The 25,518-nt window shown below is 48.9% G+C and overlaps 1 protein-coding gene across 1 annotated transcript in view; it reads right to left on the reverse strand.

The window, feature by feature from the left end:
- EGFL6 (EGF like domain multiple 6) overlaps positions 1-25,518 on the reverse strand; it is a 439,195-nt gene that overhangs the window by 51,147 nt on the left and 362,530 nt on the right. The window contains exons 9-10 of the mRNA XM_085622499.1: positions 4,201-4,281; positions 18-113 (exon numbers count right to left, since the gene is read on the reverse strand). Of these exons, the coding sequence (XP_085478625.1) occupies positions 18-113; positions 4,201-4,281 (177 nt within the window). The remainder of the gene's footprint in view (positions 1-17; positions 114-4,200; positions 4,282-25,518) is intronic.

Genomic DNA, 25,518 nt, shown 5'->3' on the forward strand with positions numbered 1-25,518 from the left:
GTAAAAGTGAGATTTACCATTTATCCTATCAGCAGGGCTCCAGTCAAAATCATCTTCAGGATCCTGCTTCCAGTCGCAAACCCCTAGGTCGAAGCTGCAGTCAATGGACAGGCCTGAAAAATACATTAAATGCGAAATGAGCAAAAGCACTTTGAGGTTATGTACACCTGCAAAAGCCATTCTTTATATACCTTTTACCACTCGCAAATCGTTTGACCTCACGTTTCCTACACAACTGATCTCAAAAATGCTACTTGAGATCAGTGTCACTGGAAAAATGCGATTTTGAAACTGCTGCGTTTATGGATATGACTCTTAAATGATGCATCATCTGCTGCATAACCTGCAGATGGTAACAAAATGAATGCTTATAATCAAGTGGATCAAAAGTTACTAATAACGCAGCACCACATGTGGAAGGCCCTTCGCAAGGGTTGACTGGTCACATTTCTGTGCTTGCTGTATTTGGGTGTTAAACAACTGGTACTAACGAATTAAAACCTTTGCCCAGAAAGTGTGAACATGTGTAACAAGCATTGGAAATGCATTCGGTCTCACATTTGTTTGAGTTAGAGCTATTGGCATTCTAAATGTTAATGTGTTTTACCTATGTGTTATGGACTGTATGTGGGTTGAGTGTAGTGGAATTATGTGGATTGGATTGGATTAGTTAGTTGTGGAATTGTGTGGCGTAGAATTCTGTGAAGTGGATTTGTGTAGTGCGATTATGTGGCCTGGTGTACTGTGGAATTATGTGGATAGTAATTATGTGGTTTTGAGTGTACTGGAATTATGTGCAGTGGTATTTTGTGTTATAGAGTGTCATTTTGTGAAATGGTACTTTGTGTTGTGGAGTGGTATCTTTACAGCAACAAAATATTTATTTACATATGAAACATTCACCTACATAACAAACACACATCTGCACAACCCAGCCCATCCCTGAAATATGACACCACCTATAAAAAAGGGTTACAAAATAAATCACTCCCAGCACAGTATAAAATGGTGAAAAACATGCCTGCTTACAAAAGATGGCTCACTAAATGAATACCTCATAATGAATCATGCATGGACGAACCTACATAAAACAAGACGACTTAAAACTTTAAAAACTGTGGTTAACCTTTTATTGCTGTTTGTCCAGTTAAAGGGAAGATTGGTCTGACATCTGTCCTGCACAATGGAAGCTTCCACTGCTGTCTGTCCTAAGGAAGTAAAGTGTATACAGGTATCTGGCCTGTAAAAGGGGAGATTGTACTGCTTACTGCTTTGCAAGAAAAAATTCTAAAGCTGGCAGACACGTGTAAGGAATGTTTGCACTGTGTTGGGTTAGTTTGCCATGCTGTCTGTCCTGTGTAAGGTAAGCATCCACTGTTGCATGTTTTATAGAAGTACAGCTGGCTGACCTGTATAATGGGAAATTGTACAGCCGTGTGTCATGCGTATGGGAAGCTTTCACTGATGTTTGCATATGGGAAGCTTGCATTGCTGTTTGTCTTGTATAATGGAAGGTGGCACTGCTGTCTGCAATGTGTTAGGTAAGCTTCCACTGCTTTATGTCCTATAGAAGTAAAGCGTGTACAGCTGTCAGAGCCTTTGTAGGGGGAGATTTTATTAATGTCTGTTCTGTGCAAGGAAAGTGTGCATTGCTGCCTGACCTGCATAATGGGAAGGGTGCACTGCAGTCTGCCCTGTGTTAGGTAAGCTTGGAATGCTCCCTGCCCTGTGTAAGGAAAGCTTGCACTGTTGTATGTCCTATAGATGTAAAACACATACAGCTGCCTGGCCTTTGTAGGGGGAGACTTTACTGATGTCTGTCCTGTGCAAGGAAAGTTTGTCTAGTGGCTGACCTGCGTAATAGAATGTTGCACTGCCTAAGGGAAGCTTGCACTGCTGCCTGTCCTGTGTAAAGATAGGGTGCGCTGTTTGCTGTCTTATGCAGGTAAAGCTTGTACAGCTGTGTGACCTGTGGTAACACAAATGTACTGTAGTCTTTTCTGCAGAAAGGGAACTTGCATTGTTGTCTGTCCTTGAAAACTAAAATGTCCACTACTGTCTGTCCTGTGTAATGGAAGCTTAGGTGGGTGCCTGTCCTGCTTAAGTGAAACTAGCACTGCTCTCTGTCCTCATGAGAGTCTTGAATGCCATCATTCCAGCGCAAATGAAGCTTGCGCTTTCATCTGTGCTGCGCAAGGAAAGCATGCACCCCTATCTGTCTGGTGTAAGAGAAGCTGTGCACTGGTTCGTAACGTGTAACTAGAGGATGGTGAGAAGAAGTAAGACTTAGGCCACAGGGGAAGACCCCAGGGGGACCGCCGGAAGCTAGACATGAGAGAAAAGGAAGGGGCGTGGGGGTGGGGGGCTCAGATGTTCAATATTTAGCTTCCGGGGCCATAAGGGAGACCCCGAGGGGATGGCAGAATTCACGGATTCTTGGATAAAAGGAGAAACCACCAGGGAATGTTACAGTTAACCACTACTTACATGGGGTGAAAAGGTGGAGGCGGGGCTTGGGGTGGGCCTACGTTGTCAGCATCATCAGGGGCACCGAGCACAGCATAATGCTCACTCCCCGGGCAAGCAGTGCAGACGGGGGTGGCTTAGCCTGCGTCCGCTTACCAGCCGTCATTGCCAATGGGGGCCACTCTGGGGGGGGGTTGTTGAGGGGCGGGCAGTGGGATTCAACCGACAGCTGAACACGTGCGGAGGCAGGAAACAATAAAGAGACTGCAAGGGGCGGTAGGTGTTGTTGTTACACTGGTTTCCTATCCAGAAGAGATGCCAGTCCAAGAAGATGACCCACACATACAAAGCCCTGCACAACAAATGACCAGGTTAAATCAACAAATGCTTGACCTTCCACCTAAAAACCAGATGTCTATGATCTTCCTCCTTGATCCTCGCAGACACCCCCTGGATCTGCCGAAGCAACAGCAGAGGAGGCTCCTTCTCACACTTGGCTACCAAAGCATGTAATGACCTTCCCCTGCACCACAGGACCACCTCATCGCTCCAGCAATTCAGGAAAGGACTCAAGACCTGGCTGTTCGAATGAACAGTTCACCACAAAGCTAGCAGAAACCCCAGCACCTTGAGTCCCTCACAGGTGATTTGCCGCTCTTTACAAATCTTTGATTGATTGATGATACACTGATCTTGTAATCATTTGCTATTCCAGCCATGCTCAAAAGGAAGAGGGTGCTATGCAGACTCAGCTAGACTGAGAACACCAAGAGTTAGAAAAATGGCAAACACAAAGCAGTTATATAGTATCTCTAGCAAGAATGTAATGCCATGTGTTAGAAATGCTTGTTGTTAATTATGGAAAGCCAGTCCATACTACTTTATTTTACATTTTAAACTCAGATTGGGGGTGTTCCTTTGACCCTTCTCCAAACAGGCAGGGTGTCAGGGTGTATTCCCTCTGCCATCTAATACGGGCTTTCATTTTATTTTCAGAAGAAATAGACAGAGTCCCTGTATTGACGGCACAACATGTTTCCTAATATTGTAGCCAACCAATCAGAGGGCTTCTGTTCCATAAACCCAACTCAGAGGTCACTAAACTGAAATGGGTGAGGGGATTTGAGTATTTGTTTTATTTTTGGATTCATGGACATCCAAAAACGCATTTTTGCGGAACTGCAGAAATTAATGACCCAGAGATCTTTAACACTTCCTTGACTTTAGTTCTTCCTTCGTGACAAATTTGCTGTAATCCCATTAAAATGTTTTTTTATCGAGGAGCAAAGAAGCCTATGGAAGTTAAAAAAGGCATGTGTCACTTTTGGGGCACACATTTTTATGGCCCTTGCTTGATGGCTCTGCTCGAAACTTGCCATAAAGAAGTCAAAATGAATGTGCTTTTTGGAAAGTTTTGTGCTGATTCATCAAACGGTTTCAAATTTATTAGCAGAGAAGGTACTCCGCCATATTTTTGGTTAACTACCTTGTCCGCTAAACTCTAAATAAAACCCTATGTTCATGTCTACTTGGCACTCGAATTCAAAGAGAGTTCAGCGCTAAATTAATAGAAGCAACTATTAAAAACGAAATCCACATTTTTATTGAAATAAACATGGAGCCTAAAGTAGATCAGCTGACCTTAAAGAAATGAAGCACCCCACAGCTACTTCTTCAAAGTGAAGCAATAATGGCTGAAAATGAAAACTTATGAATTGAAGGAAAATAGTTTACCTTCCTCCTCTGGAGCAGGCACGGGGATGTTACTGTGTCGCAGGATTGTTGCAAAGGCAGCGGCTTCTTTCACTAGGGGAGCTGATGAGAAAACATGCATTAAATTGTGGTGTAGGAATAAGCTGGAGGTTGACATATTCATTGTATGGCAAACAAGTAACTGAACATACAAAGTGACCCATGATAAATGAGGGACGTAATAGCTACTGGATATATTTTGCATTGCGTCTCAATAAAACGACTACAATGTGCCATAATGAAAAAGATAAAGAAAAACTGTTTCCCAATTGGGTTAAACAGTTAGGGCCTCATTTATGAAAAGTGACGCATCGCTGCAAGAAAACAGCAATGCGTCACTTTTCATTACGCCCTCCATGCGACACCAATGATGCGTCATATTTACAGTATCACGCCTCATGTCGCAAGGAGTTACAGATACGTCAGTATTTCTGATGTATCTGTAGGCGCAAAAATGACGCATTGCTGGAGTGTGTCACAAAATGACGCACCGGTGGCGCAAAAGTGACGCAAGGGCTCATAAATAAACCACAAAGTGTCTATAGTGTGGAAACAAACCATTAGCGTCCCGTGGGAAACGCCTCATCTATGTGTGTCTGATCTACTGAGGGATCGGGGCGTGGGGTGGGAGGGGGTAGGGGGCAGGGTGTGTGCTCAGTATAAAGCCAAGGAATATCAGTGAAGAATAGGGCTTACTGTCCCATTAATTGGTGCATGAGGGATTAGCGGGGCTGGTGATACAGTTGCCTGAATATGCTACATGTTGTCAGCCACCAGAAGAATGTCTCAGACGATATTCCCTGGTCATGCCAATAAGCATTGATCTGTGTGTGCCTAGCTTCTGGGTGGTTTCTTGTCTGTCTTCGCCGATAAATTGTCGTGGTACGTAATCCGCTCATCCCAACGAGTCACCGCCTCGTGCCGCAGGAGGAGTGAGCGCCAAATGGTCATCTCAGCAGATTCCCATTTGAGAAGATCTCTCAGCCAAAGAGACAATGGGGGTGCCACAGCGGACTTCCAGGTGATTGCTAAGCAGTATTTTAGTAAAATGAACGTCAGGTCTGTATACTTAGTGGCATATTTGTTTTTACGTGTGTGAGTATAAAGACCCAGGAGGCAGTGTAGGGGATCTAGCCGAAGGGTTCGACCCATAACGTTCAACTGTATCTGCACAGCATTCGTCCAGTATTGCTCAAGCTCTGGATAGGCCCATAGAATATTGTACAAATCTCCCTCTGGGCAAGGGCATTGGGGGCCTTTTGTGGCCAGACCTGAAAAGATGCAGTGTAGTCATGTGAGGTGATATAGGTTTGTTGCACATAACTGAACTGCATATATTCAGTCAGGAATTCCTGGAGACAGGGCTTTAAGTTGCCGGGTCTAACCGGGTCTGAGCTCCGGAAGTTTTTTGTAAGTGGGCCTCAAAACGGGTCTCTGTCGGGCACTGCTCTGTGCCCTGGCACAGGCGGTCCGTTTTTTTTCTGGCCTGCAGTGACAGCGAGCACCTCGATGTGCACGTGGTGAGCGTTGCAGAGGAAGGGAACTCCTTTAGAGAGTAATTTTCTCTCTGGATTTCCCTTCTCTTTTTGAAACTAAGGAGCAGCAACATTGTCGTGGTGTCACCAGGGCTTTATGTGGAAGTTTTTTCAATGTTATAAACAAGCCATAGCTGCTGCTTATTTATCTTATGCAACAAGTAACCAATGACAAAGCCAACAGTCCTGACTTGTAGGTATGATGTGACTTGTTGTATCATATAGCTGGATGCAATGACAGGAACAGCAAAATACAAGTCGAGCGGCACACTGTGCTAAACACAGATTTTTAGCTCACGTGTTTTTAAGCCACGCCCTTAATTATATTGACCACAACCATTTGAGAGACCCCCCAGTTTTTCATTCCACTTAAAGCCATGCCTGGAGACACCCCAAATCTGTTACAACGCATAGACATTTATCTGTCGGTAAGATCTTGTCCACCCCCAGGATGCCCGCCTCCATTCAGGGTCCTGAGTTATGAAGATCCACCACCTTGTAGAGTGCCAGGAGCACCCACAGTGGCACAGTGGGCATGGATGGTGCGGAGTCACACCTCGGGTCACATACTTGCCACAACAAAGTTTGGCTACTGTGGCACGGTGTCCGACATTCAGGGAGTCTCGTATGGATCCATAAGCCAGTCCAGTATGCCATGGTCATCCATAGCTCAGGTGATAAATGACTGCTCTGGGTTGGCTGCCATTGACAGCCATCGCATGGGACAGTGTAACGGTGCCACTGCGGAGTACAGCTTGTAGTGAGGGGCCCCCACTCCCCTCTCCAGTGGAGCATCTAACTTGTGTAGAGCCACTCTTTTCCTCCCGTTTCCCCATATTAAATCAGAGAGGAACATATTCAGTTTCTGAAAAAAGTATTGGGGAGGGAGATCGCAAGTGCTGAGAAGTGATAGAGTACCCAAGGTAGTATTAGCATTTTTCCAATTGTGACTCTGCCTCCTGGAGAGAGCGGTAAGGAACACCAGAATGTCTGAGAGCGACGTGAGCCAGTCAGCGCCTTCCCCAGGTTACCCTCTATCAGGTCTCGCTTGGAATGGTAGATGTAGGAAAGTAGGATCTGCTTCTTGTGGTTACCCCCAGTTTTTGCTTGATGTGATGCTGTTTCTGACTAGTCTGACTAGGATCCTGCTAATCGTAGACCCCAGTCTGCCTGCTTTCTCCCTGAACTTCTATGTACTTAGGTACACTCCATATTGGACACTGGTGTACCCTTGTCAGTCCCAAGTATATGGTACCCAGGTACCAAGGGCATAGGTACCCTAAAGGTCTCCCATGGACTGCAGCATGTATTATGCCACTCATGAGAGACATGCAAAATGGAACTAAAGGCCTCCCAATGCAGCCTGTGTAAGTTGGAGCATGCACCACTTACTAAAGATATAGATTTACTATATCTAAGGGTCACTGCACTTAAAACCTATAAGTCACCTCTATAGAAGATCTTTACAATTCTGAGGGCAGGGTGCTGGGTTCTAAGTGAGAGGGTGCCTTTATATGGGCAGGACACCCCTGCAGCCTACGGAGTCCATTCTCCCTGGTTGCCAGTGAAGTAGCCATACTCTAACATAGAGGGGCATTACGTGACTGCGCGATGACCATCTCGAAAACGGCTGCAACGAACTCTATCGTGTTTGGTGCCAAACATGTTTGAGTCATACCCCACACCGTTGCCGATGTGGGAGGTATGATTCCACCTACCGGGAGAGCCCTCTGTGGGACTCTCGGTGTTTCCGGTACCAGCCTTCTAGTCCTGTACAGCACAAAATGGTTGCTGCCGACCAGAGACACATTTCTGCCATCCTACTGCTGAGCGAAGCTCGTGCAGGGGAAGGCACAACAATAAGCATCCAGTCACAGTGAGGTGTGACCACCTCCCAAACAGAATTTATTGTATTAGGACTGGGTGGGTTCGCTTGCCAGTGCCTGAAAGTCTGCATGGGGCACACTTGGCGTCCCTGTGCATAGTCCAGTTCAAACCAGTCCTGGTAGCTGTTGGCTCTCGCTCTGGCGTGAAACTGTACAAAGGACATGGGAGTAACCTCCTCCCTATCCAGACCCTCCCCTGGGAGGGTCCCCTGAATCTTCCCAACCCTCTCCTTATGGTACTTAAGGGCTTACCTGGGTGTAGGTCCCTAGATTTGTCATGGACAAGATTCAGAACTGAAACCACTGCACTTCTACCGTCTGGGCACTCTGTACTTCGCTGGACTTTGTTTGGGCCTGACTTTGTCTCCATTTCGGTCTGCTGCCTTGTCTGTGCCTGTGCACCATACAGGATCCATGCAGGACCTGTAAAGCATCCAAGAGACTTAAAGATAATCTCTCTTGAAGTGAAGGAGTCACTTCCCTGCATTCGCAGGCACCTTAGCACCGCTGACCAGTCAGCTGATCCCGAGCTCCTACATACTCCGAAGGGTTCGACAACACAGGTGGTAGTTATATACCTTGAGACGACTCGACCCATCTGAACGTCAGGAGGGCTGGTAGGGGTGCCTGGAGCACCAATCTTTTTGCCATTTCCTGAATTCTTGTGATTGCCCTTCTGGACCGCAGCGATACTTGTGGTTACTTATGGCGTGCCTGGTGATTTGTTGAGACTGTGCTCATTACTAGTAACTTTTTTTTTGCAGCGGCATATCCCACTGCGATTCCTCAGCTCCCAAGCCCCGGGCACAAAGATACCCAGCGACTGCTGGGAACAAACCCCCGGCAAAACCTTCTTGCTTCTGCCTGACAGTGTGAACTGAGAGGGGGAACATTGGCCTCATTGGGGTGGAGAAAAATACTTGTTTTCGTTTGTGCGAGGCTTCACTGGTCTTTTGCCTGTGAGGTTCAGGATGTTAATAATGTTAAGTCTTTTGTGTGTACCAAGTGTTTTCGTGTGACAACACACCTATGTGTGGAGCAAGCCATGGTTAGGGACCCGTTACTCAAAAGGCGCATGTCATAAAGATTTCTGTTCTGCATGAAGTGAAGTGTCTCTGTGGTGGCTTGTTTTCTTTTGTATTTCACATCAGGGGAAAAGCGCAGCAGGTCCAGTTGGTCGCTCCGCTCCTCCTCCCCTGTTCTACCACCACCTATGAGCATATAGGTATATGAAACCGAGGAGTCCACTACAGTACTAGTTGAGAAAGGAATAGGAAACTGATTACTAACGTGCATGTTCCCTTATAGGTGGCTAGGTGCTGCACTCTCCGCTGGTATTCCGGATCACGGATATCCGCGCTGTTTTTATTCCTTTACAGGTATAGCGCAAGGCGTAGCACACAATTACATGTATTTCAGTTTCCCTGTATTGTGGATTGAGTGGTGAATTTCATAGTGCTTTACTCTCGTTACAGGTCTCCCTCCCTGCTGTCCCCTTCCTTTCCTTCCCTCACTTGATCACTCCAACGAGTCTGTTAATTCACCCAGACCTTGGGGCTATCAAGGGGTGGAACCCATTCGAGCATCGTACGACTCCGAGGATTCAAGGCCCTGACAACTATAACCTTCTGTCTGATGTTGTGCCATTGTTGGACTCAAAGTACTGGATAACATGTGTGCTTATAGTCTCTCAGAACGTGTCATCCAGGAGTGCTTGGTTATGTTGCCTCCATGTGGGAGTTGGACTACGCTGTCTGCCCCAGTGTATTGTTACCTTGAGGGTATTGTAGGTTGACAGCTTTTGGCCCAGGCATTCAGCAGAATTAACAAATTGTTTAATAGTGGGGTAGCAGAAGTAAAGGTCTATTCTTGGGTGGAGCTGGTGGATATGGGAAAAGTGTGAGTGCTCCCTCGTGCAAGGATTCATGTAGCGCCATATGTCTTGGAGCTGGCTGCCAAGGAGCATGCGGTTCGGGTCACCCTGGTGCCGTGTAGTGGGAGGGTAGACCTGTCCATGTCAGTGTAATGTACTCAGTTGAAGTCCACACACCAAATGATTGGTGTGCTACGGTTGTCTACCATTGCAGGGGGTTAGGGTATCCAGGAATTGTGACTGGACATAATTGGGTGCGTAGATCGTATCAAGGGTGATAGGTGCACCATCCAACCACCCCTCCGCCACCAAGCACCATCCCTCTTGGTCTACCCTTTGGTGAGTAATCTCTAGTGGCACCGTAGGTGCAAATCATATCAGCACTTCTCTGACATATGCAGAGTAGGCGGTGCCCACAATCTGGCCCCTCCTTCGGTGGTGCAGCCTGAACAGTTCAGGGGCCATCATGTGAGTTTTGTGGAGGTAGGCTATATGGATTTGCCTGCGACATAAATAGAACTACACGTGATCGTGGCGCCTGGGCTTTGCCAACCCCAGCACATTCCAGGACAGAAAGGTGTATGAGGGTGTGGAATTAGCTCGGCAGGTCGTCATGTTTGGTAATACTTCTGTTTCACACCTCCCCACCCCCTAAGTCCCCCTGGGTCGTGTGTGTTTCTGCGCCCCCCCCCCTTCATTGGAGACACACTGTTGATCAACCATACAAGAGGAAACAAACAAGATAAAACATGAACGTAAGCCCCAATTCCCCACCCAGGTCAGGGCAAATACAAACACTAGACCACATACAAACAACAGAACATGACAAAGATAATGAATTCCACCAGGGTCAGGGTCCATTTGTGGCAAGATTGTAAGAAAATGACCCGCCCACCATACAGGAGCTGTGAGACCCCGTCCCACATACAAATATAGCATCCCAACGTATAGATCAATAATAAAGTAGGCTGTTAAGCTCACCGCCCTCCACTCCAAGCCTTATTACCCACCTTGAGCTAAGCCAGGGATTTATCGAGGACACAATTCAGCTGGCACCACTCTTATTTTGGATTTGTATTTGGTTGAATCCCGCTGCTAAACTCTGTAAGGACACTATATCTGATTGCCTGATGCTGGATAGGGCTTGTGCCATACCCTGGTTGAGTTATATACAAGACACCCTCGGCTCCCTCTTTGGTTTACTGAACCTGGTCGCATTCCTAAAAATGCCAAGATGGAGGTAAAAACCCTTTTTAAGGCCCACTGTGCAAATATTAGGTTAAAACTTGAGTTAGCCAAACCGTCTCTGTTGCAGTATTACAGTCTTCTATACACAGATGTCTCCCATATGTATTTGTCGCTGGACCTGACAAGATGGGAGCGGTCCCTCCTTTTCCGCTTCAGAGCAGGGACAATTTACTGGTCTCTCTTTTTAAAACATTTTTTAGGACAAGATGGGAATATAGTTTCTTGTTGCCCCTGTGATGACTATTCTGCACAATCACTATTGCACTTTATGTTCTTTTGTAATTTGCACAGTGTAGTACAAAAGCACTTTTTAAGACCCCTTTTAAGGAGTCTAGGCCTCCGAAGATGCAGACCAGCCCTCCTGCACTTACAATCTCTGTGCTCATCTGAAAGTTTTTACTGTTTGCGCTTTTTTGAAAGCAGCACTCAGGGCTAGAAATTCTATCTTGGACTAGTCTGTGCCAGTCTGTTAGATTTCTATGCATAGTTGTGCCTTATTGCATAGAACTTGGCTGGTATGCTGGGTTGCTTATGGGAGATTGCAGGAGTGCAATGGGGGGACCCTATCTGAGGGTTTTGTTCTCTCTCTGTCTCTCTTTTATGCAGCTCCCACCCTTAATTCCGTAATCGTGCACTGAAATTTTATTTTGATCTGTATTTCCTTTTGCTCATCGAAAGTTTGGATATTCGAAATATTATTGAATCCTATAAATCTTTTATGCACTTTTTTAAAACTGTTTTAAACCCATGACTATTTTAAATGTCTATGTGTGATTACAGCTATGTACTATATTTCTATGTACTTTTATGGTCTATTGTTTTTAGTCCAAATAAAGTTATATTGAATTGAATAATAAAGTATATAATACTCCAATTCAAATCACTTGGTCCACACTCAATGGAGTGAGGGCAGGGCCAGCTCAAAGTTCAGGAGGAATATAGACTATGGCATCAGCCTGTTTCCATCCAGCAAGCCCACAGGTCGATCATGAGAATCTGTAGTGTGGCCGTGGTGAGATTCTAGTTTACTAATCGCCAGCACCTACTCCCTGGTGGCCTGCTCTTTTGTGGGTCTGCTCTTGGGTGAGACAGGTTGCTGTCAACAGGGTTGACATTGCTGCTGACCACCAGTTCTCATTGTGCAAATTGGCAGTGGCGTGAACCCTATGGACTCCAGCCACTCACATGCCTCGGCCGGTGATGCAAAAAAACTGGTGCTTGCAGAGTTCATGACGTGCAGCTTGGCCAGGAATATTTGTGTGTATCGCAGACCCATTTTTCAAAGCTGTCCTTTAACCGGCAGAAAGCTCCTGCCTGTATTGTAAGTCCACTGTAAAGTCTCGGTAAATGTTCACTGGACTATTGGCTACCTGCCAAGGTCCATTTGCAAGTGCAACCTGCAATAAGTGGCCACTGTCTCAGTTGTTGAAGAACCATGCTGCCACTGGTCTGGGTGAAGCTCCCACGGAGGCGAGGCTTACTCCACTGAGAAAAAGGTTCACCGTTTCCCAACAAGCACAGTCTTACGCAACCATTTGGAGGGGATATAGATCCATATTGGGGCCCTCTGATACGTTAGGCAGCCCCACTTTGTGGGCATTATTGTGGCATGAAACTGCCCTCTGCATAGTCGTCTCTGCTGCGCAACAGTTTCACTTCTGATTGGAGGGCTTTCAGTTTGGGATTGCATGTCTACCATCGATGGATTCAGTCCAGCTAGCGTACATTCATTTGAACTCACTCTGTCTCATAGTTTGGACTGTTCAGCTTTTAGGAGATTCATCTCAACAGTCAAGGCATCTAGTTTCATGTCTAATGTGACCTTGAAGTCCTGAATGGCCCTTAGACATTCGTCAAACATCTTTGAAGATAAGCATGCCGAAAGAGGTGATGATGTCTGTATCTCCCTGTGTGGTGGTGGCAGGTAAAAGGTGAGATGTCCCCCCTGCTCTCCGGGCACCCTTTCAGGCTTGCCTGCTTGACCATAGGTGCAAGCTTACTCGTGGCTACGGGTGGAGGAGCTGGCTCTCACTGTGGTGCAGTCTAGTGGGACGTCTGTGGAGAAAAGTGGGCCGGGGTCTTAACTGGTAAATGGGACCATCAAGGGAACTCTAAGATCATTGCTTGGTAATGCATCCAGTGATGTCCACATGGGGTGGGGCTCTCCCACGCAGCAGCAGTCAACAAGGGCCTGACCAGGCATCCCGCAGAGGCCCCCCAGCCTATTTCACCCTTTGGAGGCACGGGGGAAGTGGTCTGGCTCATGGTGGTGAGTGAGTACCCCCTAAAGGTTGAAGCTCCCCAGTCCTTATTCTGACAGAATAATGCACAGCTTCTTCATATGCTGTCTCTGATGTGTAAACGAACTACTGATGCTGCCTATCTTCTTATTGAGGGAATCTTTCACTCCTGTCAGGGGTGAGTCTCTTTCGCTCGTGTGTAAAGGTCTAAGGGTGTTACCTGTGTAGTGCCTATCATATGTATGATTGAGGCTTGCTCTACTCCTCCTGTGCTCCATAGGCTCCCCAGAGGAGAAGCATGCTCTGATGCTGCTGCTCCTACTACATGCTCGTATAAGTGTGAAAGCGATCGCTTTGGCTTCTCTTTCTGCTTTTATCTTAGCATCACACAGGTAGACATTGGTGGGTTTGCTCACGACTGGACATCTGTATAAAGTGCATGGGAACTCAGCTCAGAACAGCCTTCTGCTGTGTCCCCCGTCTTTATTCTGTCGGGGGGATGTGGGAAAGCAGGTAGGGCACAGGTGCAGCATGGGCCTGTTGGCCTGGGGCCTACTGCTGTGAAGCTGTGTTAAAGGTAGGGGGGAGTGCAGAGGTTCTTACTCACAGCGAGCTCCCAACATGGGCATCTTTGGCTAGCATCTTTTGCTAGGGCGTGACCACCCCGGTGCCTGGAGCACCTCAGTGGTGTGCCCATGGGCACACCACTGTGGGGTCACGCCGCCGGCGATTGCGGGATTATGCTAGGTCCCAGCTGCGGCCTGTCGTGAGATGCTGCTACTCACCCTGTAATTTCTCTCACTTACCACCATTCCCTTTCTGCAACTCAAGCAAAGCCACCGTCAAGACCCTCTGGGATACCCTATGTTGCTCAGTAGAGGGCCGCTTCTCTGTAGGATGGAGTCAGGCCTCTTCACTGTGCATTTATCTTGGCCGTCGTGCCACACCGCCATACTTAAGAGCTTCTTATGCATTAATCTTGTAACAGGCACCTCTAATTCAGTTAGCAAAATGTTGACAATCATCAGGATCCTGAAGGGCAAGTTCCACTGAGCAGGGCATACCTTTCACACTATGCATTAGATTGCTCTGAGACAATATCTCTTTTCTTGGGCATAATGAAGAAGAGCTCTATCAAGATCAGCATCTCTTTAGAGAGTGCTATAGGTATGCTTTCTCGAGCACTCCTACAGCATTCTTTAAGTTTCTTCACAGGTGGACTGAGCAGTCACTAAATCTGTGTTCAGTGGGGTTTTCAAGAAACCACCACTAGTTTGTCTTTTAAAAGTAAATTTACCCTAAAGTGACCAATATCAGTGCTTAATTTGTGCAGAATACGTCCCGGGTCCAAAGTTTTGGTCAGAAGCCTTTGGCCATCACTATCAAATGTTGAGGTGCCAAAGCCCAACGTTGCATAGTCTTATTTCCACCTCATGCCTCTTTCATCCACCACCAGACAGTCCCTGCACATTTATCCCACTGCTGCACATTCTTTTTCATCCTTGATTATTTCTTTGTTGATGTTTTTCCGACTTTCTCTTCCTTTTTCTTTCCCCTTTTGTGTTTTTCTTTTTCTTCCTCTGGGTCAAAGTCAGATGAGGAAAAATAAATGATGGGTTTCAAAAAAGGAGTGCCCCTGGGCTCTTCCTGCAAGCACCAGCTTAAATTAAGCACTGAACCTTATGCTCTAGATTGCACAGTTGAGTACAGTCACTGCTCCTCTCCTCTGCTCACCTGCTACAGACCATCAATTCACCGCACCTTTCCACTTGCCATGCCCCCTTTGCGCACACTTTCACAGATGAGAAAGCCAATACTCCCCGCTGTCTATACTCCGTCCATATGCTTGGCCTTGCAGCAGATAGCGCTACCTCTGATCATAGGCACATAGTCTCCTCAGCAGCTGCAACTGCCACACTCTGTATTCTAAGGCCCTCATTACGAGTAACATGGATTTTAGTGCGATATTTATTACACCTGGGGTACAACTATGTGTATTCCCGTAAAATAAATAATAGCGTATTTGTTTGTGCTTACCGCACCAAAAATCCACATGTGCTGATACTTAATGTAATGTTGCGCGACGGACCGAACCATAGCCCGAGGGTCCGCGCGCGTGTGTCAGGGTCTCACCCCCCCCCTTGCGTAGCCGGAGTTGGGTGCGCCCGACGTCCCCTCGGACGGCACGCACTTGTGCTAATAAAAAGCCCAGGGCTCTGGGCGTGGCAGGCATTACACTGACCACCACTTGCATACCTGTGTGTACCGAGTGTCATTATTTCCAGGCCCCGGGCCCAACTTTACACTGGCGACGAGGTGGTCTCGCCACCCCCTCGAGTAATCACCGAACCCTCGCTCTTGCCCAAGGAGCGGTTCCTGCCACCTGCTTCTGGCCCGGCCCCTGCGCTGCCCTAGCCCCCCCCCTGGCAGCCCTGTGCGGTCCCCGGCTGGCCCTCACCTGTGTGCCGACGCTCCTGACTGCCTCCCAGGCCGGCGACGACTGGTTCCTCCTCCTCCGGCTGCCTGCCTCTGCTACGGGGCCTGCGCGCGCGGAACGCTGGGACCCGCCTGCCGAATCTCACGCATCTCGCGTGCAACACGTGGCCCGGCCCTGCCGTTCCCCACGCATCTCGCGTGAGGCCCGTTTTCCGGCGAAGGAAGCCCCTGGCTGGCCCTACACTCCCTAGACGGGCCCCCGGCCCTCCGTTTGACCTGCCTGCCTGCGGACGACGCCTGGGTGTGCAGTGTGCCCCCCTACAGTGAGTCGGTGACGCCCCCGGCTGCCGCTTTCTGCGACCATGGCCACAGTACCTCCCCTCGAACCTTTCGAGGTCACCGGCACCCCAACGTCTCAAGCCGCACGCTGGAAGAAATGGGTGGAACGTCTGGAGAACTACTTCGTGGCGGCGGAAGTCGCAGTGGTGCGGAGGCGCGCCATGCTGTTGCACCTGGGAGGTGAGGCGATACATGACATTTCTAAAGACGTGGTGGAAGCTGGGCCGCCCATGACCTACGCCACGCTACGCGACGCCATCACAGCGTACTTTGAACCGTTTGCGAGCGCAGACTATGAACGTTTCCTGCTCCGCCAAGCCCGCCAGCTCCCAGAGGAGTCGGTGGACGTCTTCTACGCCAGGCTCAAAAAACTGGCCAGCACGTGCACGCTCCCCGATGCGGACGACGAGATCCGCGCACAGTTCATCCAAGGCTGCGCGTCGTCCAAGCTCCGTGAACGAGTACTGGAGGCGGACAATATGCCAATGCGCGACATCCTCACGCTAGGCCGCTCGAAAGAACTGTCCAAGGCCAGAGCCGCGCACATGGAACCGAAGCCGGCAGTCACCATCAAAACGGAACCGGTGTGCGCCATCATGGCAGAGGTAGCGGACACCCGCACGAAACACCCCCAGCGGAGGAGCCCGAAGCCGGTCCAATCGTCTCCCAGCCGAGCCTGCGTGTGGTGTGGAGGAGCGACACCTCATAAAGGGGCGTGCCCGGCCCAAGGCAAAATCTGCAGCGCATGTGGCAAGGCCAACCACTTTGCGAGCGTTTGCCTGTCCACATCAAGGAAGAAGCAAGGAGGCCCACCCAGGAGGGTGAGACAGCTGGCACCCCTGCCCAGCACAGCCACCAACAGCGACATGGATGACGACGACGAAGCGGATGTCGCCTCGGTGCACGTCGTGCGGATGCTCAACACCCTGGCTGCGTCCCCGTCAACCGGACCCATGTGCACAGTCTCAGTACAGGACCAGGCCGTGCCGGCCCTGATCGACACCGGTGCCTTCATCAACCTGATGTCAGCCAGCGTGTACCGGACTCTGAGGAGCGCTCCACCACTCCGGCCCACGAGGGTGCAAGTGTATGCCTACGGCACCCATCGCCCCCTACGCCTGTGCGGGGCTTTCAGGACTGACCTGTCCCACGACACCACTCGGCTGCCAACCAAAATATACGTGTCACAGGAAGGGACGGGATTCCTAGTGGGGTGCCAGACAGCCCAAGACCTAGGCCTGATCCACTTCGCCCTCACGGTCCAAACAAGCAACCTTGACCATCTGGTGCAGGAGCACACAGCCCTATTCGACGGGATCGGGTGCCTCAGAGGGCCCGCCGTACACCTCCACATCGACAAGACAGTTACCCCGGTAGCCCTCCGGCATCGACGCATTGCGTTCCACCTACGACCCAAAGTGGAAGCAGAACTACGGACACTGGAACAAGCGGGAATTATTGAACGGGTAAGCGGACCCACCCCATGGGTGTCACCCATCGTGGTGGCGAAAAAACCGAAACAGCCGGACGCAGTGCGGATCTGTGTGGACATGCGCGTCCCCAACTTGGCCATCAGGCGCGAGCGCCACCTGACGCCGACCATCGACGACATCGTGGGAGAGCTGTCAGGTTCCAAATGGTTCTCCAAGATGGACCTGAGGTCGGGGTACCACCAGATCCCGTTGCACCCCGATTCCCGCCCAATCACCACCTTTTCCACGCACGCCGGCCTCTGGCGCTACACCCGGCTAAATTTTGGGATCTCGAGCGCCGCGGAGGTGTTCCAGAACATTATCCAGAATGTCCTGCAGGGGCTGGAGGGCGTCTTGAACGTCAGCGATGACATCCTCGTCCATGCCCCTACCCTGGATGAACATATCCGACGCCTCCGAGCGGTGTTCTCCCGGCTGCAGGAACGAGGCCTGACCCTCCACAGAGACAAATGTGACTTCCTGCGCAAAGACATCAGCTTTTTCGGATACCGATTCTCCGACCAGGGGATAGGCCCGGACCCAGATAAGGTAAAGGACATCCACGCGGCCCCCGCGCCTACCTCCGTGACAGCTGTCCGCAGTTTCCTGGGAATGGTCACGTACTGTGGGAGGTTCATCCGCGACCTATCTGACCTCACGGGGCCCCTCCGCGACCTCACCAAAGCCTCCGCCACCTGGGAGTGGGGCCCCGCCCAGCAAGAGTCGTTCCAGAGAACCAAAGAGGCGCTCTCGGCCGACACCACCCTGGCCTACTTCGACCCACGGCTCGAGTCCCAACTCATAGTGGACGCCAGCCCGACAGGCCTAGGAGCCGTGCTAGCCCAGCAGCAAAGGTGCGGGGAATGGGCCCCCGTCGCATACGCAAGCAGAACACTCACGCCAACGGAGCAGCGGTACTCGCAGATCGAGAAGGAGGCCATCGCGATCCTGTGGGGGTGTCGCCACTTCCACATCTACCTGTATGGACACCCGTTTGTGGTGATCACTGACCACAAGCCTCTGGTCCCGCTGTTCCAAGGCTCGTCATCACGCCCTCCCCCGCGGATAGAGAAATGGGTCCTCCAGCTCCAAGAGTTCCAATTCACTGTGGAGTACCGACCAGGCGCCCGAAACCCGGCAGATTTCCTGTCCAGACACGCCCGCCCGGCCACGGACATGGAAGCCACGGAGGCGGCCGCTACCGAGGAATATGTCCGGATGATTGTGGAAAGGTCCCGGCCCCTGCCGATGTCCCTCAACGAGGTTGCTTTGGCTACCGAAGGAGACGACTGCCTGCAGATGGCCATCCGAGCGGTCGCGTCTGGAGATTGGAGGCCGCTCCAAAGCCCGTCATCCTTTCGCACGCCCGAGGCTCAGGCGGCGCTGAAAGCGCTCTACATCGTCAGGAATGAACTATCGGTGTCCCCCGAAGGGTGTCTCTTGAGAGGTCCCCGCCTGGTGCTGCCCGGCAGCCTCACCCAACGAGCCGCCCTCCTGGCGCATGGCGCTCACCAAGGCATTGTCAAGTCGAAGAACCGCCTCAGGTGCAAGCTCTGGTTCCCGGGACTCGACAAGATGGTGGAAGACACGGTCCAGCGGTGCCCGGTGTGTTTGGCGACCAGCCTACCCGACCCCCCAGCACCCGTGATCACGGAAGAGGGCCCGACCTCGCCGTGGGTGCGAGCCAGCGCCGATTTCGGCAGTCTCCCGGGAGGACGGCACATGCTAGTTGTGGTAGACGACTACTCGCGGTACCCCGAAGTGGAGATTGTCCCCTCAACTGCAGCGGCGGACGTAATCCCCAAGCTGGAAAAAGTCATGGCCACCCACGGACTCCTCAGTGAGCTGCGCACAGACAACGGTCCACCATTCAATGGCACGGAACTGGCCGAGTACCTGCAATCCCACGGCATTAAACACCGCCGCATCACCCCCCGGTGGCCGCAGGCAAACGGTGAGGTTGAGAGACTGATGAGGACTCTAAACAAAACTATTCAGATTGCCCTGGCAGACGGCGTCAACGTCGAGCTAGCCCTCTACCAATTCCTGCGAGAGTACCGGCTGACACCCCACTGCACCACCGGGGTTCCCCCGAGCCACCTGTGTCTGGGTCGAGCGATCCGGGACACTATCCCGCACCATCCTGTGTGGGAGTCATCACCAGACCCACCCAACCGCTCCACAGAAAATCGACTTAAAGCGAACCAAGAAGCCTCCCGGCGGCGGAGAGCGTCAGACAGCACAATCCAGGTCGGCGACCAGGTGCTAGTGAAAGACCGGCACCCCGGGGGAAAATTCCGCCTGCCCTTTGAACTGGCCCCATGGATTGTCACCGATGTACAAGGGACCCTGATCACAGCCGCCAGAGGCAGTGAAAAAGTGACTAGAAACGTGTCGTTCTTCAAGAAAGCCCCGCAAAATGAGGAAGAAGACCTCCCGGAGTTGGAAGACCACTACCCAACCCCATCTCACAGCCCTCGGAAAACCCCAGGAGCGGAAGAACCCCAGAGGGCGGAGAGCGCCGACAATACCCCCTCAGCGTCAACAGGACGGGAAGAGGTGCCACAAGCGGCGCCAGGCCGCCCGGACTCGGTGGAAGCGGGCGGATCAGAGGACATGTCTCTCACCCAATCAGATGGGCGCAGCCAGGGCCAGTATCACCTACGCCCGCACCCGCGACCATCCCAGAGGTACAGAGACTTTGTGGCCCGCTGTCAGCTGTGGGAGTGAAGGAAGGCTGCCCCTCCAACAACCGACCAAGTAAGACTGTTCTTTTGTTTTCCATGAGACTCTTTAGAGACTGCTAAAGCTGTTTCGAGTCGCGTTAGGCGACGAGTTGTGTTGAGTTTTCAATTCTGGGTAAAGGAGGAATGTAATGTTGCGCGACGGACCGAACCATAGCCCGAGGGTCCGCGCGCGTGTGTCAGGGTCTCACCCCCCCCCTTGCGTAGCCGGAGTTGGGTGCGCCCGACGTCCCCTCGGACGGCACGCACTTGTGCTAATAAAAAGCCCAGGGCTCTGGGCGTGGCAGGCATTACACTGACCACCACTTGCATACCTGTGTGTACCGAGTGTCATTATTTCCAGGCCCCGGGCCCAACTTTACACTTACCAGGCACATTTCGCCTGCTGAATATCAGCAGGTTTTCACCTGCCGAAACGTATCTGCAGGATGATGTTTAATAACACCTGGTATTTAACAGGTGCAATAAAAAACTCAAAACTCATAATTATGATATGCGTGGTAACAGAGGTTACTGCACATTTCCGGTGCTTAATTTGAGCCTGTGGTTTCCTGTGCTCGGCACCAGCACCTAATTGCCAGAATTTGCACTTATGACAGCCTCCACATATGGTGCTATCTGTGCAATTTAAAGAAGAGCAGAAAAACAGTTGTTTGTTCATTCAATATACATGAAAAACAACTAATACTTGCCACCCCCAAGCCATTCTTACAGCTTTGGCGGCCTCAAACAGTCTGAATCGTCAACTTGTAGCAGTGTGATGGTCAGTAGTTGTGTAAGTACTGTGCCAATGGGTGGTGCAAACTGCAGTTGCCTCCTGACCCTTTTTTTATTTTTTTTTTATTTTTTACAAATTAAGCACTGCATATATCAGAATTTATTGGGCCACTAGTAATGAGGGCTTAAATCTTGCAAGAGTTATTTATTTGTGCTTCTATATTTTTAAATATTTTTCCACAGAGGCCCCCTTTCAATATCTCTTGTGAAATGGCTAGCGATTGTAGAATGAGATTCATACAGACTAGTATGAACTGCTTATTTCACACGGTTTCTAGCATGACTTTCACACCCTCGTTATAGTGGCTTTGCAGAAGTGTATTGTTCAGCGGTTTATGGTCGCTGGAATGTCTGTGAGTTTGCTACAGACATAAAGCGCACCGGTAATTTGAAGGTCACAAAGCAGACTGAATCTTTCTCCAACCACATAGCTCAAAAGAGGCAGGTGTGTCCATGGCCCATAACAGCTGTTGCGGAATGAATCTTTAACCTCACGTCACGAACCTTCAAACTTATACATATTTGAAGAGGCATAAAGATGCTGCCTTTCAGGTCTAGTGTACAGCTAACTTAAAAATAGGGATTTATGAATACCTCCAACTTGTGTAATATGACAGCCTGTCAATTAATGTATATGATTCAGATTGCTTGTCTTTTTTGCAGCAAATGTGGTCTAAGGAATCTTGACAATGAATTAGATACTAAGTCCTGCTTCTGGGCTGTGAGGCAGCCATCAGAGGTCCCTCGTGCCATACCTTACCGTCAGGTGTGGTGCTTGGGACCGCCTCTGGGGAATGCCGCGCTTCGCCTGGCACAGGTTTGGGCCTGGGAGGTGAATCGTTGCACAGAGGTGGAATCAGACTGTGGTGTCTGAGTTTGAAACAGTAACTGTCGATGAACGAGGGACGGAAAAAGGAAGGACTGAGATCATGGTGTCAGTCCTAGGGCAAGATGGCAGCCATAGTACAGAGCCTCTATTGTTCCTGTTAGCGTGAACCCGTTTCATGATGGCACTCCCATTACGGCCAGTTCTCCAATAGACCAGAGGCAGAATAAAAGTGAGCAAAGACAAGAGAGAATTACCTTAAAATGCTGCAATTCGTGAGTTTTCTTGTTTCTCATCAGTTGGCTTCTTGTTTGTCGCCTCATTTTCACTTTTTTTGTGTCCTTGTACTTCCATTTTGGGGTTTTCCACATTCAGGGTGTTAGACTCACTCCTTGTTAATACTTCTTGTGTTCTTTTCTTTCAAGCAGACTCCAAGCCCTGTGGCTGTGATTTCCCTAAGTAACTGTTATTGTGATATCAGCCATTTGCTGCTATTGACAGCGTCACATAGCCTTTGTTTTGCATGTTCTCGTGCTTCACTTCTGTGAAGGCTGTATTCTCTCTCTACCCTTTCGCCGAATCTGTTACTATGTTTTCCAGCAAACATACCTTTAGGTACATTTTGTTCTGACAACGTAGTTGGTGTCTTGGGTTACAAGCAGCCTGTGAAAGAATCTGTTTCTAATTTACTTGATTCTGACACCTCAATAGAGACCCCAGATGTCCATATCACTGGTAGAGATGCTTGGATAATTGGAATGAAACATCCAAAGGCAGTGTGGCTACTACTAAAGCTCAATCAAAAGTCCGCTTCATTAAAATCTAGAACCATACCTGAAGCTACGATATCCCTATAATTTTTTAGGTTTCGGCTACTCAGTGCATACGCTGTCTCGGAAAAACGTGTTGTGTTCAATCTGCGGGCTTCAGCCCACCCATAGGCTTATCATTTGCTTTCTCCATTGTCTGTCTCGTATTGCTTGACCCCATTTGTCCATGGCATGCATGCGTCATGCCTCTTCTTGTGTTTCCCTCCCGCAGAGCATAGGCCAAGTACTTGTGTCCATCCTCTGCTCCCGATTTAGGAGCTACTTTTCTCTTTCTGTTTGAGCATTCCACACGAGTGCTCATGTTTTTACAAGCTCTATCTCCTCCTACCCTGGCTTTATTTCAAACTGCTCCCGTTTTGTTTTCTTTGTGTTGTTTCTTAAACAACGTACGTATCTCACTATATTCAACAAAAGTAAAAGGGTCATCGCTATTTTAACAATATCAGTCCATATTTTGCAACAAAAAAAATGCAGTATGTGCATGCAGTGGAATTATGCATTTCAATTCGAGCTTTGTTTTACAGTGTGGTGGGTGGGTTCATCAGGTGTCTGAAAACTGAATATCCCACACAATATCCCATCACATTCTATTTGTGTTATACAGCACAGGCTGGGTCACAGCGCTTTTTTGCATGTCTTTCAGCCATGCTGAACAGCAGTCGTGCTGTTATTCACCATGACTAAAAGACATTGACAACGCCAGTAGTTCTTGGATTGCCAGGACCTATTGGCTTTGCCAATGCTAGTTATTTATTTGTCGCTTGGATTTTTTTTTGCTTTTTTGCTGTGTTTTAGCACCCTTAATTCATCAGTACATCTCAAACTGCAGATGTGTTCCTCCTCCCTAATTCTTTGATCTATCCTGAGATAGGGAGTCTTAATGGGTATGACTCTCATTTTACACCTCTATATAAACCTTTACTATGGCAAGTTATCATTTTTTGCTTCATATTGACACATAAGGTAAAGGCTGATGGACACCAATTGAATTTGAGTCCAGAGGCGCAGGCAACGGTTGCTTCTGTGCTTAATTATCAGGGTAAACCTAATCTACAAAGAAATGTGTGCAACAGGCCTGCCGTACATTTGATATTTATTGGAACAAGTGTGCAAGATAAATGCTTGGGGAACATTACTTGTGTGCCTGTCATTAGGGTTACTCGTAGCTGTTCACAAACATTTCCGTTACTGTAAGAATGGTCTTCAAATGATGGAGGATGGATCCTGCCCACATCCCCAGCCCTCACTTCTTCCTGTTTCTGTTCTTAGTTTCAGGGACTGAGTTCAAGGGATTCACATCATTTTGTGCTCGAGCAGCCTGCCTCATGTGCATGGCTGGACTGAAACCAAAAGCAGCCCTGGCAAAAATAATCAAACCTGCTCCATATTTGAGGAGGTGACAACTAGATTAGTTCCAAGGTGGCATGGTTAGGTCATAGGAGCCTAGGCTGCTCTGAAAGCAGCCCACTAACCTGCAGCCTACAAGGGAAATGCCAGACTGGCTAAATGGCCAGTTGGTCCCTGCTCGAGGGTTTGCCTGGTCTTCTGCGTGTAGGTAAACTCCCCAGCATTGCTTTTTGGAAAGAAGTCTTTCGCGGACTCTTGGTTGAAGAGAGAAGCACATATCCATCCAGAGCGTAGTAAAGATATTTGACTTTGTTGATGTGTTTTTTTGCCATGTTGTACAGTAGTGCAGCGGCTGTGCAGCATGGTTGAAAGTTTAAAAAAGTGCTATCATGTGGCTAGCATTGACCGTGTCATAGTGCTTTTTATTTTTGTTTACTTGGATCCATGCTGTACAGCAGTCGCGCTGCTGTACAACTTAGCTAAAAAAATTGACAAAGTCAATTGAGCTTGCATAGGTGAGATCTATTGTCTTTGCCAATGTCTGTTTTTGGATAGTGCCTGTCATTTCAGAAATGTTTGGAGCATCAAGAATATTAGAACTTCCCGAACATTTTTTTTTCATAATCATGTTTTATTGCTTTTAATGCAAGCATATACATCAAATATAAAACAACGAGTTAATCGTCCATCCATCTCACACCCCAATTCCTGAGCGCCACCCTCGTGATCTCTAGCATGTGAGACGGGATGGTCAGCTGTATAACATATCCATTAAATTATTAAGTCCTAAAAGGGCCAATTGCAGTCCATATGCCGGGGCGCTCCAGCCTCCGCTTAATAAGTCATTAATGACCAGGAATTGGGAGGCCCAGTAGTACAGCTTAATGTTCGCTGCCCACAACCCCCTATTGTAAAAAAACAGCAGGCATTTGTCATGGGCAATGCGTGGAGGCCTTCCTCTCCACAGGAAGGAGCAGATAAAGACTGCCACATTAGTAAAACTACCATTTGCAATGGAAGTGGCATGTTCTGCCAAACATACTGGAAGCGCAGGAGCACCGCCATTTTGACGAGTGCTACCTTGCCCAGTACGTTCAATGGGATCTTAGACTAGTTATGACGGTCCTGCTTGGTATTACTCAAGCGGGGTTGGGATTGAGGTTGCAGTACAAAAACTATTTAGATACACAGAATTGGTCCTAGTTTTATTACCATTTTCATCTTGAGTATTGTGTATTATTTGTTGTGTTTTGCTTAATTTCTAGTTTCCGATTAACTGTTTATACTGTAAAATATGTTGTTATTTTTAAGTGTTTTCTTATCACACAACAATGGCTGCACATTCACTTTTTTAATGCAACAGTAACTATCCTTGAGCTAGGCCTTGAAGTGAAGGGAATTTAGTGAGGTCGACATTTTGCTGCTGATGTAAAACTTGAAGCACTGGTTGCTCGGGACTCCCAGCATTATCATTTTAAGAGTACTTGGTAATCACTGTACATGAGTGACCAACAAACCAATCATGACAGTGGTGGTGTATACACTCTAGCCTTAATATATTATTCTGCCAACCTAATTGTAGCAGACACAGCAATGACAACGAGGGCTACCTATTGCTTTTCCGCTACTACAGGAAGAATAAAGGCTATATTTACGCTTATGAATTGATCATTTGTGTATATTCTGAAGAAATACCCAATGCACGTCTGATTAGATGGAAAACTGTGTGGCAAATCTGACCAAGGGA

The sequence above is a fragment of the Triturus cristatus genome, chromosome 8, assembly GCF_964204655.1.
Source record: "Triturus cristatus chromosome 8, aTriCri1.1, whole genome shotgun sequence".
Lineage (NCBI taxonomy): Eukaryota > Metazoa > Chordata > Amphibia > Caudata > Salamandridae > Triturus > Triturus cristatus.